At 42.5% G+C, this 19,111-nt stretch overlaps 1 protein-coding gene across 12 annotated transcripts in view; it reads left to right on the top strand.

The window, feature by feature from the left end:
• AREL1 (apoptosis resistant E3 ubiquitin protein ligase 1) overlaps positions 1 to 18,544 on the top strand; it is a 51,801-nt gene extending 33,257 nt beyond the window's left edge. For 11 of the 12 annotated variants that reach the window (XM_001157027.6, XM_063793015.1, XM_009428134.5 and 8 more), the window contains 15 exons: positions 3,069 to 3,238; positions 3,500 to 3,680; positions 3,875 to 4,122; positions 5,711 to 5,788; positions 6,604 to 6,745; positions 6,870 to 6,991; positions 8,320 to 8,395; positions 8,928 to 9,037; positions 9,673 to 9,852; positions 10,028 to 10,153; positions 12,210 to 12,339; positions 12,427 to 12,485; positions 14,887 to 14,976; positions 15,732 to 15,907; positions 15,984 to 18,544. In XM_001157027.6, coding sequence (XP_001157027.3) covers positions 3,069 to 3,238; positions 3,500 to 3,680; positions 3,875 to 4,122; positions 5,711 to 5,788; positions 6,604 to 6,745; positions 6,870 to 6,991; positions 8,320 to 8,395; positions 8,928 to 9,037; positions 9,673 to 9,852; positions 10,028 to 10,153; positions 12,210 to 12,339; positions 12,427 to 12,485; positions 14,887 to 14,976; positions 15,732 to 15,907; positions 15,984 to 16,086 — 1,991 coding nt within the window. In that variant the 3' untranslated portion in view covers positions 16,087 to 18,544. The remainder of the gene's footprint in view (positions 1 to 3,068; positions 3,239 to 3,499; positions 3,681 to 3,874; positions 4,123 to 5,710; positions 5,789 to 6,603; positions 6,746 to 6,869; positions 6,992 to 8,319; positions 8,396 to 8,927; positions 9,038 to 9,672; positions 9,853 to 10,027; positions 10,154 to 12,209; positions 12,340 to 12,426; positions 12,486 to 14,886; positions 14,977 to 15,731; positions 15,908 to 15,983) is intronic. The other variant, XM_016926415.4, reaches the window with a different exon arrangement.
• Positions 18,545 to 19,111: the final 567 nt, after the last annotated feature.

Here is a 19,111-nt window from a genome sequence, read left to right as displayed (position 1 = left end):
TCTCGTTCTGACGCCCCAGCTGGAGTGCAATGGCACGATCTCAGCTCACTGCAACCTCCGCCTCCCAGGTTCAAGCAATTCTCCTGCCTCAGCCTCCCAAGTAGCTGGGATTACAGGCATCTGCTATCATGCCTGGCTAGTTTTTTGTATTTTTAGTAGAGATGGGGTTTTGCCCTGTTAGCCAGGCTGGTCTCAAACTCCTGACCTCGGGTGATCCATCCACCTTGGCCTCCCAAAGTGCTAGGATTACAGGCATGAACCACCGTGCCCGGCCCATTTTGGCTTTTTACCGTTGACTTTTGAGAGTTCTGTATATATTCTATATGCTAGTCCTTTGTTAAACATATGGTCTGCAAATATTTTCTCCCCATCTGTAGCTTTTCTTTATTTCTTTTTGGAGACAGGGTATCACTCTGTCACCCATGATGGCGTGCAGTAGCATAGTCATGGCTCACTGCAGCCTTGACCTCTCCCGGCTTAGGTGATCTCCCATCTCAGCCTCCCAAGTTGCTGGGACTGTGGCACGTGCCACCACACCTGGCTAATTTTTATATTTTTTGTAGAGATGGGGCTTTGCCATGTTGCTCAGGCTGAGCTTTTCTTCTTATTCCCTTAACAGAGTTATTCACAGAGCACATGTTTTCAATTTTGATGAAATCCACTTTCTGAGGTGGGAGAATCACTTGAGCCCAGGAGTTCAAGACCGGCCTGGGCAACATAGTGAGACCTCATCTCTACAAAAAATTTATAAATTAGCTGGGTGTGGTGGCGTGCACCTTTAGTCCCAGCTGCTGGGGAGTAGGGTGGAGAAGTGAGGTGGTAGGATAACAAGCCCAGGAGGTTGAGGCTGCAGTGAGCTGTGATCATGCCACTACACTCCAGCCTGGGTGACAAAGTGAGACCCTGTCTCAAAAAAGAAAGAAAGAAATCCAGTGCATCCATTTTTTTCTTTTATGGTCAAACTGTTGGTGTCTAAGAAATCTTTGGTCCCAGATCCTGAAGATGTTCTCTTTTTTTCCCAAAAGTTTTTACAGTTTGAAAATGTGTATTTAGGGTCATGATCCATTTTTAGTTAATTTTAATAGATTTGGGTCAAGGTCCTTTTTTTTTTTTTTTTTTTTTTTTTTTGCTTATACATGTCTTTACTCCAGCATCATTTGTTGGAAAGGTGATCTTTCATCTTCTATTACATTGCTTTTGTACCTTTATCAAAAAGCAGTTGGACATATTTGTGGGGGCTTATTTCATTAATCTGTGTACCTATCCCTCCTCCAGTACCACAGAATCTTGATTACTGTAGCTCCCTCTTCTTTTTTTTTTTTTTTTTTTGAGGCAGGGTCTCACTCTGTCACCCAGGCTGAGTGCAGTGGTGTGATCATGATTCACTGCAGCCTTGGCCTCCTGGGTTCAAGTGATCCTCCTGCCTCAACCTCCCGAGTAGCTGGGACTACAGGCGTGCACCACCGTGCTCAGCTAATTTTTTATCTTTTTTGTAGGAATAGGGTCTCACTATGTTGCCCAGGGTGGTCTCGAACTCCTGGACTCAAGTAGTCTTCCTGCTTTGGCCTTCCAAAGTGTTGGGATTACAGGCGTGAGCCAAGTCACACAGCCTGATTACTGTAGCTCTTATAATAAGTCTTGAAATTGGTAAGCTGACTCCACTTTATTCTTCTTTTTCAAAATTGTTTTAGTATTCTAGTTCCTTTGCCTTTCCATTTAAATTTTAGAATAATCTTAACTAAATCTATAAATAATCTTGCTGGAACTTTGATAAGAATTGTGTTAAACCTATATATCAATTTGGGGAAAATTGACATCTGTACTATGTTGGATCTTCCATAAACATGTCTCCATTTGTTTAGTTGTTTGTTGGTTTTTTTGTTTTATTTCTTCCAAGTTTTTTTCATTTTGCTTAGGGTTTGCAGTGGTTAAGAATTTGTAACAAAAATAAGCCCCCAAATTCATTTAAATTTCTCTATTTCTGTTTTTTCCTCCTTTTTTTTTTTTTTTAATAGAGAGACAGGGTTAGCTGGGCACCGTGGCTTACGCCTGTAATTCCAGCACTTTGGGAGGCCGAGGCGGGCAAATTACAAGGTGGGGAGTTTGAGACCAGCCTGGCCAATATGGTGAAACGCTGTCTCTACTAAAAATACAAAAATTAGCTGGGTGTAGTGGCGGGTGCCTGTAGTCCCAGCTACTCAGCTGAGGCAGGAGAATCGCTTGAACCCGATAGGCAGAGGTTGCAGTGAGCCGAGATCGTGCCACTGCATTCCAGCTTAGGTGACAGAGCGTGACTCTGTCTCAAAAAAAAAAAAAAAGAGAGACAGGGTCTCCCTTTGTCACACAGGCTAGAATGCAATGGTGTGGTCATAGCTCACTGTAGCCTTTACCTCCTGGGCAAAAGTGATCCTTTTGCCTTAGCTTCCTGAGTAGCTGGGACACAGGCATGAACCACCATGCCTGGCTAATTTTTATTTTTTGTAGAGATGGTCTTGCTATGTTGCTCAAGCTGGTCTTGAACTTCTTAAGGGATCCTTAAGGGATTCTCTGGCCTTGGCCTCCCAAAGTGCTGGGATTACACGTGTGAGCCACTGCACCTGGCCTCTCTTCCTCTTGATAGTGTTATTTATCCCTAGGAATTGGGAGGAAACCTAGCTTTCTAGGACCCACTGAGCAGATCTTTGTGCCCTGAAGAGCACCTTTGAATGTTAGATTCCAGCCGGGCGTGGTGGCTCACGCCTGTAATCCCAGCACTTTGGGAGGCCAAGGCGGGCGGATCAGGAGGTCAGGAGATCGAGACTATCCTGGCTAACACAGTGAAACCCAGTCTCCACTAAAAATACAAAAAAAATTTCTCTGGGCATGGTGGCGGGCACCTATAGTCCCAGCTACTCGGGAGGCTGAGGCAGGAGAATGGCGTGAGCCCGGAAGGCAGAGCTTGCAGTGAGCCGAGATTGCACCACTGCACTCCAGCCTGGGCGAAAGAGCGAGACTCCATCTCAAAAAAAATAAAAATAAAAAAATAAAATAAAATAAATAAATGTTAGATTCCATTGTCTTTGTTCCAGGAATGGTGGTTCCTTCTAAGACCAAAATTGTGTGCCACTTTTCTACTCTTGTATTGACCTGTGGGCAGCCGCACACCCTTCAAATAGTACCCCGAGATGAGTATGATAATCCCACCAACAATTCCATGTCCTTGAGAGATGAGCACAATTACACATTGTCCATTCATGAGGTAAGCAGTCTCCCTTCTTTATCTGTGTGCTAGAGAGAGCTGGCTCCTTTCTCTGTTATTCTCACACCTAATTCACTTCGATCTCTCTTTCCTTCTCCTTGACTTCTGTGCTGTCTGTATCTTCATCTGACAATACCTGTCTCATTAGTAATTTTGTGATTTAGATTAGATCATAGATAGGAAAGCTCTTTGTAAGGAGTAAAGTGACTTGTAAATGGGAAAATACTATATGTTAAGTGATGCTCTGTTGCCTTCCTATAGCTCGGCCCTCAAGAAGAAGAGAGTACTGGTGTCTCATTTGAGAAATCAGTAACATCCAACAGGCAGACTTTCCAGGTGTTCTTGCGACTCACCCTGCATTCTCGAGGCTGCTTCCATGCTTGCATTTCATACCAAAATCAGCCAATCAATAATGGTGAATTTGACATTATTGTCCTAAGTGGTAAGTTAAAAGAAAAGTATGATTTAGTGCTGTTCTTCAGCCGTTTCTTTGCCTGTTTGCACTCTTTTGTCTGACCTCACAAACATTTGATATTTGGGCCACATTTGGCTTGTCCTGTGGACTAAAAGCCTGTGATAGGTAATTTTTTTCTCCTCTGACTTCTACTTTAAACCTTATTCCTTATTATACTTCAGAGGATGAGAAGAATATCGTCGAACGCAATGTGTCCACTTCAGGCGTGAGCATTTACTTTGAGGCTTATCTTTATAATGCTACCAACTGTAGCAGCACTCCATGGCACCTGCCACCCATGCACATGACCTCTTCCCAGCGCCGGCCATCCACTGCTGTTGACGAGGAAGATGAAGACTCGCCCTCTGAGTGCCACACCCCTGAGAAGGTGAAGAAACCGAAGAAGGTGTACTGCTATGTGTCACCAAAGGTTGGACCTTCCATTCTTGACATAAAATCCCCCTGCTTGAACCTGTGTGTAATTGGTATTTGGTAGCAGAAACCACAAAGTAACAGTCTGAGAATCAGGGCAAGATTGTTAACTAGTTGTATAGAAAGCCACTTTCAACTGTTAAAAATTTCTTGCTAGCATAAAAATTACTGTTGGCTTCTTGTGCTGTGTCAAAACAATTTGATCTTTTGTTCTGTGATTCATGAAACCACAGTAAATGGATGTCACTATTAGGCTACAGGATTGGAGTAAAGAAATTTTGGCAGAGGAAAGAAGGTGAATTTCCCAAGCCCCTGAGCTAAGAAGCACTTTGTGTTAGTTTCTTTTTAATATTTGTTTTTCCTTATTCATTCAGTCCTCATAAAAATGAGACTCTGTGAAACATCCCATTACATCTCTTTAATCTCATAACCAAAACTGAGTTCTAATTCTGTTCTACTTCAGAACACTTTGCTGTGTACCATTCTTCATTTAAAAATCTAGCCTTAATTTGGACTAGGGGTGATGGTAATGAGGGAAATGGGTAAGTGAATAAATGAAACAAGATTGGCTATGAATTGGTAATTGTTGAAGCAGCTGATGGTTTCATTATACTTCTTTGTCTTCTTTAGTATGTGTTTGAAATTTTCTTTAAACTTTTTTTTATCAAGAAAACAACTGACCTGCACATTCAGATAAAAGGGATTTTTTAAGATTAAAAAATTTTTGCATTGTCTTTTCCTCTTTTGTATGAACTTTTTTGTGTGAGGACCTTCCCCTATACCACCAACATATTCCACTCCAGCTCACCCCATCTTGCCTCCCTTCCCTGGCAGATCCTTGGCACCATTCAAATAGGTATAAAGCAGTGTGTATGGGTTGCTGGTGTTTGCTGTCCAGTAACTTGGAGGAAGTAATTCTGAGCATCATGGGGCTGAGCAGAAGGAGATTTTGATTGTTTCTAGGTGAAATATTCTGTTCTCATAAAGTGAAAACCTGATCCCAGATATTTAGAAAGACTTGAGTATTACAATTATGAAATATCTCTGTGTGAAACTGCATTGTCAGTCATATTTTTTTTTATTTATTTTATTTTTTGAGACAGGGTCTCACTTTGTCACCCATGCTGGAGTGCCATGGTCCAATCTCAGCTCACTGCACCCTCTGCCTCCCGGGTTCAAGCGATTCTTGTGCCTCAGCCTCCCGAGTACTTGGGATTACAGGCATGAGCTACCGCACCCAGCTAATTTTTTTGTATTTTTAGTAGAGACTGAGTTTTGCCATGTTGGCCAGGCTGGTCTTGAACTCCTGGCCTCAAGTGATCTGCCTGCCTCGGCCTCCCAAAGTGCTGAGATTATAGATGTGAGCCATCCACACTTGGCCATCAGGGTAATATTTTTAATTTGCCTTTTTAAATAGAGAGTTAATGTATTTATTTGACTTTAGTACTCACTAAATTATTACTTTTGTCCATGGAGAGGAAAGGTTATGAGAAATGTAAATAGGGACTATGATATTTGAATTAGAATACCCAAATAGAGCCTTTTTATTTATCATTCACTTCATTTCCTGTCTGTTGGTCCTCCAGCAATTCTCAGTGAAGGAGTTCTACCTGAAGATCATCCCCTGGCGCCTTTACACCTTCCGAGTGTGTCCAGGAACAAAAGTAAGCTGAACCTTACATCTGGTTCACATCAAGCATGCTTCATCTCTGGACTATCTCAGCCTTTTATTTTTTCTCAGAAGCACTTTTAGTGTTTCTGCAAGATCTCACAGTGTACACAGGATTCGTTGCCAAATAAAGCATCATTATCTCCTCACTAAATGGCATGAAGAATATATAAATTCTGGAAGGACGCATGCCTACAGAAACAGGAATTAGCAGCAACTCAGAATACTTCAACAGTGATCCTTTGCCTTCAAGACTAAGTTAATAGAGAAGATGTTTGTAACTCTGGCCCAAGCTTGGTCTCCCAGTGTGCTGAAGCTAACTCCTTTTAGAAGCAGCACTCTCATATATTAAAATACATTGTTTGTTTGTTGTTAACTTTTCTGGGCTTCTGGAATCTAAACTTTTGCCCAAAGGCTAGAATGTGCCATTTTATAAAAATAATTTTCTTCTGATCAGTTTGGAGTAGTCATTTATTGCTATTTAATATATCCTTACTATTGCTATTTAATATATCACCGTATTGCCATTTATTGCTATTTAACATATCACCCTTCTTATATTTTATGTTGGAAGGTCTGTAGTTTTGCTGGTGGTCCTAACTAAAGGCAGTCTCTGTGACTAAAATAATTTAAAATGTTGAAATGTAAATCACTGAAGGGAAAAATAATGAAATGTATTTCTGGTAGGTCCTCATTTGGAGAAAACAAGCCTAACTTATTGTTGTTGGTTGGTACACAGGATAGAGCTGTGGAGGACTTTTACTGGCCTTGAGGGTTTTATAGATTAATTTCTTTCTTTTTCTTTACCAGTTTTCATACCTTGGTCCTGACCCTGTCCATAAGCTCCTCACACTGGTGGTGGATGATGGCATTCAACCTCCTGTGGAGCTCAGCTGTAAGGAGAGGAACATTCTAGCAGCCACTTTCATCCGCTCCCTGCATAAGAACATAGGTGAGGTTACACAGGGATTCTATAGGGAAGGTAGTGAGCCCAACCACATCCATGAGGGTGGAGAGGCAGGACTACACAGATGGCTTGTAATGAGGCTGTAATGATGGATCTTGCTGTTCCCCAGGAGGCTCTGAGACCTTTCAGGACAAGGTGAACTTTTTCCAGCGAGAGCTTCGGCAGGTACATATGAAAAGACTACATTCCAAAGTCACCCTGAAGGTCAGCAGACATGCCTTGTTGGAATCGGTAGGTAAAATTTCATCTCTGTCAGCAGATACCAAAGTTTTCCAATTGAATGTCTATATTCTGCAGGTTACTGTTTTTGTTTTTGTTTTTTTGGGGGAGATAGGGTCTCACTCTGTTGCCCAGGCTGGGGTGCAGAGGTGCGATCATGGCTCACTGCAGCCTCGATCTTCCCGGGCTGTGATCCTCCCAACTCAGCCTCCCAAATAGCTGGGACTATAGGTATGTGTCACCATGCCTGGCCAATTTTTGTATTTTTTGTAAAGATGGGATTTTGCCATGTTGCTCAGGCTGGTCTCGAACTCCTGGACTCAAGTGATACACCCGCCTCAGCCTCCCAAAGTGTTGGGATTACAGGCATGAGCTACCGTGCCTGATCTGGTTATCTTTTTCATGAAACTTAAATTTCTCTGTTTAAGTAAAGATATAGATATACTTATAAAAGACAGATATACTAAATTTCTGAAACCTAAATTTCTCTCTTTACATATGTCTGTTCTTCTATTTGATTCTACTAAATTTGGGGCAGTTTTGTTGGAGGTATGTTATCGAGGGAAGAGCAGTTTACTTACTGGCCTTCAAATCTACTGAATGGGTCCCATGGAACTCCAATGTAGGGCAGGTGTAAATAGTGATTACAGAAGAAACTTCTTGTTATTGAATCCCTGGAATAGAGCGCTTGTTGAATTAAAAGGAAATGATTTTTGTTGTCACTTTGGTCTGATGGAAAAGGAACACCTGATGTGTGTCTGTCTCCACTGCACAGACACTGGCATAGTTCTTACATTCCCCAGGAATGAGAAGGCTTGGTTCCTGTCCGGAAAGTGTTTGTGATGTTTGGCTCTGGTAGGTGTGACTGGAAACCCCTTTTCTCAGCCACATTGTCCGTGTGGCATGGCTCGCTGTCTGAACCTAGCCTTGTGGATAAATATGTCTAGTGGATAGATCATACTTTGCTGAAAACCAGAATTCCTTGGTTCTTTTGCCTACAGCTTACTGACTTGAGTCATTTTTTACTTCTTTATGCAAGAATGTTTTCATTGCTAAAACAAGGATTGTTAAAAACAAAAGAAAAAGAAAAAAACAACTTCAGCTTTCCAACAAAGTGATGATGTAAAGGCAAATCAGATTATTTTTAAAAACTTTAAATTTGAAGTTATGTGCATTTTAAATGTCAGGTGGTATCATTAAAGCTTGTTTATGAGTAACATATCTCCTTCAGGCAGTCGTAGGTAGTCCAGCAGACAATGGCAGTGCTCTTGTGTTGTCTTTAACATCCAGAGGACACCAGCCAGTGTTCTGACAATTCCCTTCCTTTCACTTCTTTTCAGTCTCTGAAAGCCACTCGGAATTTCTCCATCTCAGATTGGAGCAAGAACTTTGAGGTTGTTTTCCAGGATGAAGAAGGTCAGTTTTGAAATTTTATATTCATCTTTTTGAACTCTCCTCCCCACTCGCACCTTCTCCACAAAAAAAAAAAAAAAAAAAAAGCAACTCTTACCTCCTACTCACTCCCTAAAAAAAAAAACCTAGGTTTTTTTTCCCCAAAGAAAAGGGAACCATGAGTCAAGAAAAAAAGGGTAGCATTTACTGGCCAGGATGGCATTGAGGAGCTTGTGGAACACAGACATACAGGGACTTGGAGAGAGAGTTCTAAGTGTTTGAACCGTGGTTACCTTGAGAGAAATGTCCATTTCCTGGGATCTCCGACCTCTGGTGTTTCCATACTAGGGGGCTTTTCCTTAGTGATCAGAATACCATTAATCCTACAAAAAGGGGTGGGATTTCTAAAGGACCACAGTTTAGATGAGTCGCAATGGAGAAACACCAGGGTAGTACAATAGAGGGAATGTGGAGAGTATAAAATGATGACTCAATAAACAAAAGTGGTAAGAGGAGGGAGGGCAGAGTCATTTTTTATTTTCATTATGCTTTTCAGCTCTGGACTGGGGAGGGCCTCGCCGGGAATGGTTTGAGCTAATCTGCAAAGCACTATTTGATACCACCAATCAGCTCTTCACCCGGTTCAGTGACAACAACCAAGCATTAGTGAGTTGGTGACGGGTGGGTGGAAAATGTGGATTATGTTATCATGGGTAGACTAACAAGGATTCAAAATTATGAAACTGATCTGGGAACCTGACAACCTGTGTCCTATTCTTAATTTTACTGCTTAAAATATAAGCTAATCAGATTGTCTTCCTCCTCTTTGCCTTTATTATTTCATCTGTAAAATAAGCAAAAATGCAGGCAGCTGAATATTTGACTAAAAACATTATAGTATAATGTCTACTCTACTAATTATTATAATAATTAAGCCTCTTTCTCAAAACATACCTGAAGCAAATGATTCCTGTACTAGATCTTTGTCTAGACAAAGGTGTCAGGAGTAGAGGAGTACACTTTGGCTGAAAGAAGTTCTGGTTTAGGGAAAAGGCATCACATCATCTGCTGATTAACCACAAACTTAATATAAGATTCTTAATTAAGTCCACCTTTGCCCTTTATCTTCTAGTCACTTTGAATTACTCAGTGGTGGCTACCAAAAAACTAACATTTGGATGGGCTCTGATCCTCACAGTGACATCTTGTTCCTTTGGCATGGGGTTGGGGAAGGAAGGGTCCTTCCAGAACTGGGCTTGAAGAAAAATGGCCCAGGGCCTTTCAGTCTCTTTCTTGGACAGGTGCATCCCAACCCTAATCGCCCCACTCATCTGCGCCTGAAAATGTATGAGTTTGCGGGACGGCTCGTGGGCAAGTGTCTCTATGAGTCCTCTCTAGGAGGAGCCTACAAGCAGTTGGTCCGAGCTCGCTTCACCCGCTCTTTCCTGGCCCAAATCATAGGACTGCGTATGCATTACAAGGTAACATCTTGGGTGTGCATTTCCTACTAAGGCCCCTGGCCATTAACCCTGAAATCTCTCCTCCTGGGCTTGTAAATAATAATTTTTAAGGTTGAAGGGATAAGTGGTTCTAAGCAGTTACACCTTTCAGGGCAAGAGTATTCATGTTCTGTTCTGTGTCTTTCTGCCTCCTCAGTACTTTGAAACAGATGACCCAGAATTCTACAAATCTAAAGTTTGTTTTATCCTCAACAATGACATGAGTGAGATGGAGCTGGTCTTTGCAGAAGAGAAATATAATAAATCGGGTCAATTGGATAAGGTGAGAAAGAGGACAAAGCCTCTGGGTCCTATGTTCTCCAGTTTCCTGTAGAGCAGGACTGTCTAAGAGAACTTTCTGCAGTGGTGGAAATGTTCCATATTTGTGTTGTCTATTAAACACCCAAAATGTGGGTGACATAATAAGTGAACTTCTCATTTTAGTTAATGTATACTTACATAACTACACTTGGCTAGCAGCTGCTGTATTGGACAGCACAGCTTTAGGACATTGCATCCTATGCTTTATGATCTCAGCCCATTTGAGTGAAGCAAAAGACACATATCTCCATCTATCCCACCGAGTCCTGCTTCCAGTTGAAAAATAACTGAATGATGGTGAAGTGTCACTGTACAAGCAGATTTGGAAGAGATGGCAGTGTCTGTGTCAACATTTGCAGTAGTGATGTAGGTGATTCCTATTTTAACACAATGCCTGGGTATTTTTAAACTTTTTGGCTGGGCGCAGTGGCTCATGGCCTGTAATTGCAACACTTTGGGAGGCTGAGGCAGGAGGATGGCTTGAGACCAGGAGTTCAAGACCAGCCTGGGCAACTTTGGCAAGACCCTGTCTTTTAGATTTTAAAAATCTAGCTGGGTATGGTGGCGTGTGCCTGTGGTCCTAGCTACTGGGGTAGTGTGGGAGGAAGTGGGCGCTGAAGCTGGAACATCGCTTGAGCCCAGGAGGTTAAGGCTGCAGTAAGCTGTGATTGCACCACTGCACTCCAGCCTGGGTGACACAGCAAAACCCTATCTCAAAATAATAAAACCAAAACTTTTTATTAGAAAATGATGGCCCAGAGATATTTCCGATGCATGTGCTTCTATTTACATTGTGGTGTTAAACAGCATCAAATGATAATGATGACGCTAAAGTTGCAGTAAATTTAAAGTTAAAAGCAGAATAGGAATGATTGAAAATTTGTGACCATTGGTACCATTATACTGATAATCAGATATCCTTTCTGGAAATTATGGGATTCCCAGCTGTCTGCCTTTGTACACATGGGATTAGACCCGACTTCCTGAGCTGGCGTGGTAAGGCAGCTAGAGTCAATAGGACACTGAATTAGGGTCCTCAGACCCAGGGTAGTGCTCATTTTAATTGTGTTTAATATAAATACTAAATCTTAATAACTTATTTCTCAGTCTCCTAGATAGAAATGCTTACATTAAAAAAATAAATCCAGGATTGTGCATACCAACAGAAAAAAAGTTTTACATTTTTAGATCCATTGAGAATCCCTGCTGTGGAGTAGCATGCTATTGCTACCATGCTGTTGTCTTAAAATCTGATCTTGTAACTTCATTCACCTGTGGAGACAACCTTGGTCACTCTACACAAATATTCCTGGATGATGGTTTTAAGCTGTGCTTCAGGGCTCCTTCAAAGTTCCCTTAGGAGTTTATTGGGGGATACCAATTCTGTTTGAGAGTCATACAGTTTGTTCACCTTTTTCTTTGCAGAGAGGAAAGTTTGGGCCAAATAATTTCCCCTAAGGTCTGGAGGGGCAATTAACCAAAGGTCTGTAGCAAGCTAGCATCAGGGCTGAGATTAGAATCCAGGATCTTCAAGTATCAAACTGTGGCTTGTTCTGTTGACTCACATTAGAGATAAAAGAATGTGTGGGAACAATTGTTCCCATCTTGGAATTTCTGAGACATAAAAAGACTTCCTTACTGCTTATCTGACTTTACTCTTAGTTGCTTAGAGAAGAGGTCAATAGTGGTTTCATTTTGGATCATAGATTAAAACATTGCTAGCGAGGAGCCATAGTATCTTCCTATTGCATCACTACTACTTGACTGAGTCAGAGAAGACCTTACCCAGGCACCTATTTCAGAAATAATAGCTAGTATACAGCAATAGTGGTAGGAACCCTGAAGCTTAGGAACTAAATTAAACCAAGTGTGTTGAAAAGCTGAATGCACAGCAGAAACTTGTGACTGACAGTGATGGAGGTCAGTAATGCTGTGTCTATAAAACATCCAGGCAGATGTCATCTCATAAATTTCCATCCACAGCCTCTCCCTTGTCTGTCTTTTGCTGCCTGTTACAGGTTGTAGAACTCATGACAGGTGGAGCTCAAACTCCAGTCACCAATGCGAATAAAATCTTCTATTTAAATTTGCTGGCCCAATATCGGCTGGCCAGTCAAGTGAAAGAGGAGGTGGAACATTTCCTAAAAGGTGGGATCCTGTCTGTTCTTGGCCTTGAAGTTAAAATACCTGTATCCATAGTGTGGGTATGACTTTAACTTGCCTACTTTGTTTCAGGCCTGAATGAATTGGTCCCTGAGAACCTTTTGGCTATTTTTGATGAGAATGAGCTTGAGGTAAGTGATTGCAATTCAGACTCCCATTCTTAACTTGGCATTTTTGTAGCTTACAGGAACCAGCTTGGTGTACCTTCTCTTATGAGATGCAGCTGGAAAGCCATTTATGCAAGGGGTGGTTTCACTTTTGTCGCTCCTCCATTCATTGACCCTTCAGCCTTTAAAAAATTAGAATGTGAAAATTAGTAGCAAAGAGTGCAGAGATGTTAGCTTAAGGGATAAATAAATGAAAGTAGCAAGTAGCTCATTATTTATGAAGAGTAATAATTAATACTCATTTATTCATCAAGTATCACTGAGGCCGGGCATGGTGGCTCACTTCTGTAATCCTGGCACTTTGGGAAGTTGAGGTGGGTGGATCACCTGAGGTCAGGAGTTCGAGACCAGCCTGGCCAACATGGTGAAACCCCGTCTCTACTGAAAATACAAAAATTAGCTGGGTGTGGTGATGCACGCTTGTAATCCCAGCTACTTGGGAAGCTGAGGCATGAGAATTACTTGAACCCCGGAGGCGGAAGTTGCAGTGATCCGAGATCGCACCACTGCATTCCAGCCTGGGCAACAGAGTAAGACTCTGTCTCAAAAAAAAAAAAAAAAAAAAAAAAAAAAAAAAATCATTGAGTAGTAAAGAATGTTAATATCATGTACAGTCTATAAAATCCTATGACATTTAAGGGAGTAATAGAATTTATTTTTTCAGGTATGTATTGAGTGCCTCCTGAGGCACTGCAGAGAGAGTAACGAATAAGACAAAGTTCCAGCCCTCATGGGCTACATTCTAATGAAGCGAAGGAAACAAACCAAAAGATGAGATCATATTTCAAAAGCATTAGACCAAAACAGTATATAGTATATATTTTTATTTATATAGTAAATTCATTCTTATTTGAGATCCTGTAACAACTAAAAAATGGCTCTAAGATGGTAAATACCATTCTATGCAGAACTGAAGTCCGTATCAGGTGTGGGCAAAGAATAACATCAATTTGTTGTGGCCTGTTGCTCACAGATGAGACATCTGTACAAAATGGTGCAGTGCAAGTTACTAGTTATAAATTCCCGTAGTTTCTATGAGGAGTGTCTTTCTGCAAACGTTTCTTTAGGGAGGAAGGTTTTCTTTTAAAATGGGGGAAAAAGTAATTTTAGGTGGTCTTGCCCAATTCTTATTTCTATTAACTGAAGTAGATTTGAGAACAAGAATCAAAATCTTCTGTAATTTTCGTGTTTTACATCTTCAGATGTGAAATCCAAACAAAATGAACTCTCCACAGCTCAGCCTAAAGTTTCTGATAAACCTGTTACCTAGCGCTGTTATTTTTTGGGCTGAGGAATAGCTACTGGTAAATTTTGTTACATTTTGAAGCAAAGCATTTGTAACAATTTGTAGAAGTAAGTAGAAAGGAAGGACATGGTCTCTTACAGTTGTTCCACATCCTGCTCTTAGTTCCTGGTCAGCTTAGCAAGTTCTTTTTGAAGGAGCCAAGGCTTCTCAGGCTTAGTTTGGGCTCTTCTTGTCCCTGGTTAGAATGTATTATTCTTTATAGCTATTGGATGAGTACTTGCAGTCTGCTAAGTAACATGCTGGATCCTGAACCAAATTAGGACATTAACAAGATGTTTAAGGCTCTGATGTCATTAATGTTCTCATTTTTTGGCATACTTTTAAATGTATCTGATCAAGTAGAGGCAGAGCTGAAGGGAAGGTAGTAAAAGTTCAATCCACAAAAGAATGCATCCTAAGAAAAAGGAAAGGTCATTGACAAATTCATAAATGGGGCTGGGGATTTTGGGGAAACAGCTTGCCTTTTCTCCTTGATATTCCCAGGCTAAGTTTAGAGCAGACTGTCAGGAAACAGTTTGTGTGTGTGTGTGTTTTGTCCTTTGTTTCAATTAAAAATAATCCATAGTAGCAGTTCTTAGGGTGTTCATCAGAAATACCTCGCCTGTAATCCCAGCTACTCAGGAGGCCAAGGCAGGAGAATCACTTGAACATGCAAGGTGGAGAGGTGGAGGTTGCAGTGAGCCGAGACAGTGAGACTCCGTCTCAAAAAAAAAAAAAAAGAAAGAAATACCTGGGCAATTTTTTTTCTTCCTGTATAAGCTCATAACCTGTTCCGACAGATTCAGATTTAGAGGTCCCAGGTAGGGCCACCAACACTTGTATAAATATATATTTTAAAAGCCATGTGAATCTTTTTTTTACCCACTGGTTAGCAACTATTGCCCTATTGTATGTAATTGATTTTCCTAAAGCAGTATTCTGGCATTATGACCTCACCTTCTGTCTTTTTCCTGGTAATGTTTTCTTCTACATTTTGCCTGTTAACTTAGGTAATTTTGACCTTATATTGGGTCTTTGTCTCTCTGACTGTCATAGTAACACCTTACCATCTTTTTCCAGCTGCTGATGTGTGGGACTGGAGACATCAGTGTGTCTGACTTCAAAGCCCATGCAGTAGTTGTTGGTGGCTCATGGCATTTCAGAGAAAAGGTAAATGGACCAAACTTCTTTCAGTTGGATTTGTGCCATGTTATAAGGAAAAAGTTTCAGAAGAAAAAAGTAGAGGAGGCCGGGCGCAGTGGCTCATGCCTGTAATCCCAGCACTTTGGGAGGCTGAGGCAGGCGGATCACAAGGTCAGGAGTTTTGAGACCAGCCTGGCCACATGGTGAAAGCCCGACTCTACTAACAATACAAAAAAAAAAAAAAATTAGCTGGGCGTGGTGGCACATGCCTGTAGTCCCAGCTACCCGAGAGGCTGAGGCAGGAGAATCGCTTGAACCCAGGAGGTGGAGTGAGCTGAGATCACGCCACTGCACTGCAGCCTGGGCGACAGAGCGAGACTCTTTCTCAAAAAAAAAAAAAAAAAAAAAAAAAGAAAAGAAGAAAAAAGTAGGGGAGTCAAAGCAGTTGATATGTTTTCTGGGGGAAAAAAAATGATGCATGGGGAAAGATAGGTGGTTGTCCAGGCAGAAGGGAGCCCTGATCCCTAAGGGCTGTCATGCTGACTGCCACAGGAGTAGTAAATTGGAGATGGCGAAGAAAGAGAACCAACAGTCAGTGACTACCCTCCTAATCGTGTGACAGTGTAAATTCTTGAAGTGCTTGTCAAACTGTTCCTACCCTGTGTCCTCATAGAACGGTAACTGGGGCACAGCCCCACTTTAGTGTATCTTGTTCCTTCCCCAGGGATCTAATCCTAGGCTGTTTACCGTGTGTGATCCCAGCCTTGTGCTCTCCCTGCCAGGTCATGAGGTGGTTTTGGACTGTGGTTTCCAGTCTGACCCAGGAGGAGTTGGCTCGGCTACTTCAGTTCACAACAGGCTCCTCTCAGCTACCACCTGGAGGCTTTGCCGCCCTCTGTCCCTCATTTCAGATTATTGCCGCTCCGACCCATAGCACGCTGCCTACTGCACACACATGGTAGGTATCTGCCTGCCTGATGCATGCCCAGTGTTTTTGGTGGTATGAGTTAATCACTTCTCCCTTGCCCTTCCAGTTTTAACCAGCTGTGCCTCCCTACATATGACTCCTATGAAGAGGTGCACAGGATGCTGCAGCTGGCCATCAGCGAGGGTTGCGAGGGCTTTGGCATGCTCTGACCACTCTCCTGTCATCCAGTTGGCTCCCATGCTCTCTGGAGCTTCTGGGCGCAAGTTACAGACATCATAACCACTGATCCTAACACACATAACCATCAGCCAGAAGATGCCGCATGCTCCCCTGTGTCTGGAGGATTTTGTCACCTACAAGCCTTGTCTTTACCTCACCTGCTCCCTGCCCATATCCACCACAGGCCACTTTGGCATGGTATGTAAGCTGAGCTCTTCATTCTGTCATGAGAAGAGGACCATGCTGCTGTCATTTATTTGGTCCTTTGAAGATCTCAGTAGCTGAGGGAGATGGCACACGGGGCTCAGCCCTGTTGGGAAACTGGTGTGGAGACCATTAAATCCACACTGTGCTCCAAAACTCCCTCTGCTGATACTCCTTGGAGACACCCTCTTTGGCCCTCACTACTTGACCAGACTGGTACTTGAGTCCTTCTCATGGGTGGGGTGATTGCCTCTTCTCATCAGGAGCCAGGAGAGAGGGACAGATAGGAGGTGGCCCATAGGAGCAGTCCCGCTGCACAATGGTAGGCATAGGCCATGGCACTGGACTGCCTCTAAGGACTGCTAAAAAGAATATTTTTTTGTGGTGTCAGAACTGGAAAAAGCACTTTCCCTTCGGGCATTTCTGGAAATGATTATTAATCCACAAAGAAGAACTCTCTAAGCTTTTTCTTGAATTGTAGCCAGTGAGAAAAGCAGATAGACTGAAGAATATGAAGGATAGCTGAGCTGTAGCCTCCAGAGTGGGGCATGCCTAGGCATATGGCTGGCTTGGAGACTACTGATGCTTTTCCCTGAGTTTGTTATTGGCACTGAAGTATGGCCGGCTTGGGCCACTGACTTCTCCATTATGTAGTCTGCTAAAAGCTGGGGATCCTTTAGCATTCTACTGAAGAAAATTTTGTAGCAAAAGATTAGAACAGTAAGAATAGTATGCCAGCAATCCCTGATTCTCTGCTTGGTGTTCTCTGGCAGCACTAAGACAAAGGAACAGGGACTAGGAGTTTATGTGCTTATCAGAGGTCCTTGGCGTCAGGACACTAGGGATGAACAGGGAGGTGATATGTTACACAGTAAACACCTGCCAACCCCTGTACTCCCCTTTGCTCCATCAGTTATCAGGAAGGAGAACTAAGGAGGGAGGAAGCTTATTAGGTTCACTGTTGAATGATGATTGAAGAGTACCTGCTGCTGTATCTTGGAAGATGACAACATCCTTTTTCATTACTGTTTGATTGAAAATAATTTCAAGATTCAAAATCTCATTGACTTCCCAAATTTGTGTTTTTAAGAAGGCTTTGCTGCAAGCTACCATTCCCAATGGGGCAGTCAACTCTGAGAATATTACAAGCCATCTTTATTGCCAAAACCAGCAAGTACACAGAGTCCTGAAACAAGGCAGGACTTTGGCAATGCCTTGGCCTCCTGGAAGCATGTCTGAGCCCTCCTGTTCACAGGGATCATGAGGAACAAGCCCTCCTGAGCTGCTACAGTTCCTGCCTGACCTCAGTCTTTCGCAGTCATCATTTGTCCTTTCTTGGCACATGGGTGCTGACCTCACTCATCCTTGGGGTCCGGGATCCAGCATCAGGGTCTCTATACCCCAGGATCCTCCATGCCACATGGTCACTGCTCTCCTCAGGGACCAGGACAAGGTGCTGCTGCTTGCCCAAATGTTTTCCCATGGGATATGTACAGGAAGGTTTATCACCACCCTGGGAAACATAATGCTGCCCCTTGGGCCCAGAAAGGGGTTTCCAGCTGGGGGCATGTGGACTGGTTCTGCTGTTTTTGGCAGTCGCTTTTCTGAATTCTCCCCTCCGGCAGCCTTCCAGAGACTGATCCTGGAGATTGAGTTGATTGTCTTGGCTAGACCTGTCATTTTAAGCTCTAGTCATAGCACTTTTTCAGAGCATCTTAGGCACCATTGCAACCCAACCAGGGAAGCTGCATCCCTGTGGTGGTCCTTAGGCACCAGTCTTTGTTAAACAAAACCCTTTGGTACTATTGTGGTTTTCTATTCTCTGTCTGAACTCTATTCAAAAGTATCTTTGCTCTCTTGGGCCTTTTCTTTTACTGTTTTGTTTTGTTTTTTTCTAATCCTGCTTTCATACTAGCCAGTGTGGGGAAAAGGTACAATATGTCAAAGAGATGAGAGAGTGTTATTTCTTGGGCAATTTTCTATTAGTGTTTCTTATTTTGGACAGTTCTTTTATTTATGTCCTTGTGACCCAGGTACTTGGGGGGCCAGCTACCCTTCTGGCCTTTTAGCGTCTTTGAAGGAGACCAGACATGAGTGAATACCTAGGAGAGTGTCAGCATGTTTCTAGAAAATTGGCAGAGACCAAGCCCTGCTGCAGATTCGTCAGGCCAGGTGAAAGGGCCAGGCAGTTGCAGCTGATGATGTAAATATTTTGTACAGTAGATAAATAAATGTTTAAAAGAACTAAGGAGTGAGTGGCTGCTCTAAATGGAGATTCATGGCTTGACTGGAAGGTGGGGAAGGAAAAGATTTGGAAATGATTTTGCATTTCCCCAGGAATTCCTCCTGAAGTGGTCGGCTCGGGGTAGAGTGTACACCTGGAGTCCTGGCCTGTCCCACTCTTGCCCTTTCACCCTTCCCTGATTGCTGTCCATGGTGCCAGGCAGGGCCACTGTCTCAGCCATGGGGAGACGAGGACAAGTGTTTATGCTCAGTTTCTGAAGAAGGAACCGGTTAATCAGTCTTTAAACATTAATTCATTGTTGTTTTACTACCTAGAAATTCAATATAGAAAATTTGGAAATAAGAAAAAGATCAAGGGAAATAGGTAAGTTGCTATCCAGAGGTAATCACCGTTAACACTTTGATAAATAGCCTTTTGATTTTCATATTTAAGCACACATTTGTCTCCCAACATCTCCCTCACCCACAAGGGGTTTGGGAGTGGCAAACAAAAATACTGCTCCTAAGAAGTTTGTTGGTGGCAAGTCTTACCGATTCTTTTCAGCTTACAAAGGTAAGCTTGGAAGA

The sequence above is a fragment of the Pan troglodytes genome, chromosome 15 (assembly GCF_028858775.2).
Source record: "Pan troglodytes isolate AG18354 chromosome 15, NHGRI_mPanTro3-v2.0_pri, whole genome shotgun sequence".
In the NCBI taxonomy this organism is placed as follows: Eukaryota; Metazoa; Chordata; class Mammalia; order Primates; family Hominidae; genus Pan; species Pan troglodytes.
Note: the sequence above shows the minus strand (reverse complement) of the source record. Positions and strands in the feature narration are given on the sequence as shown.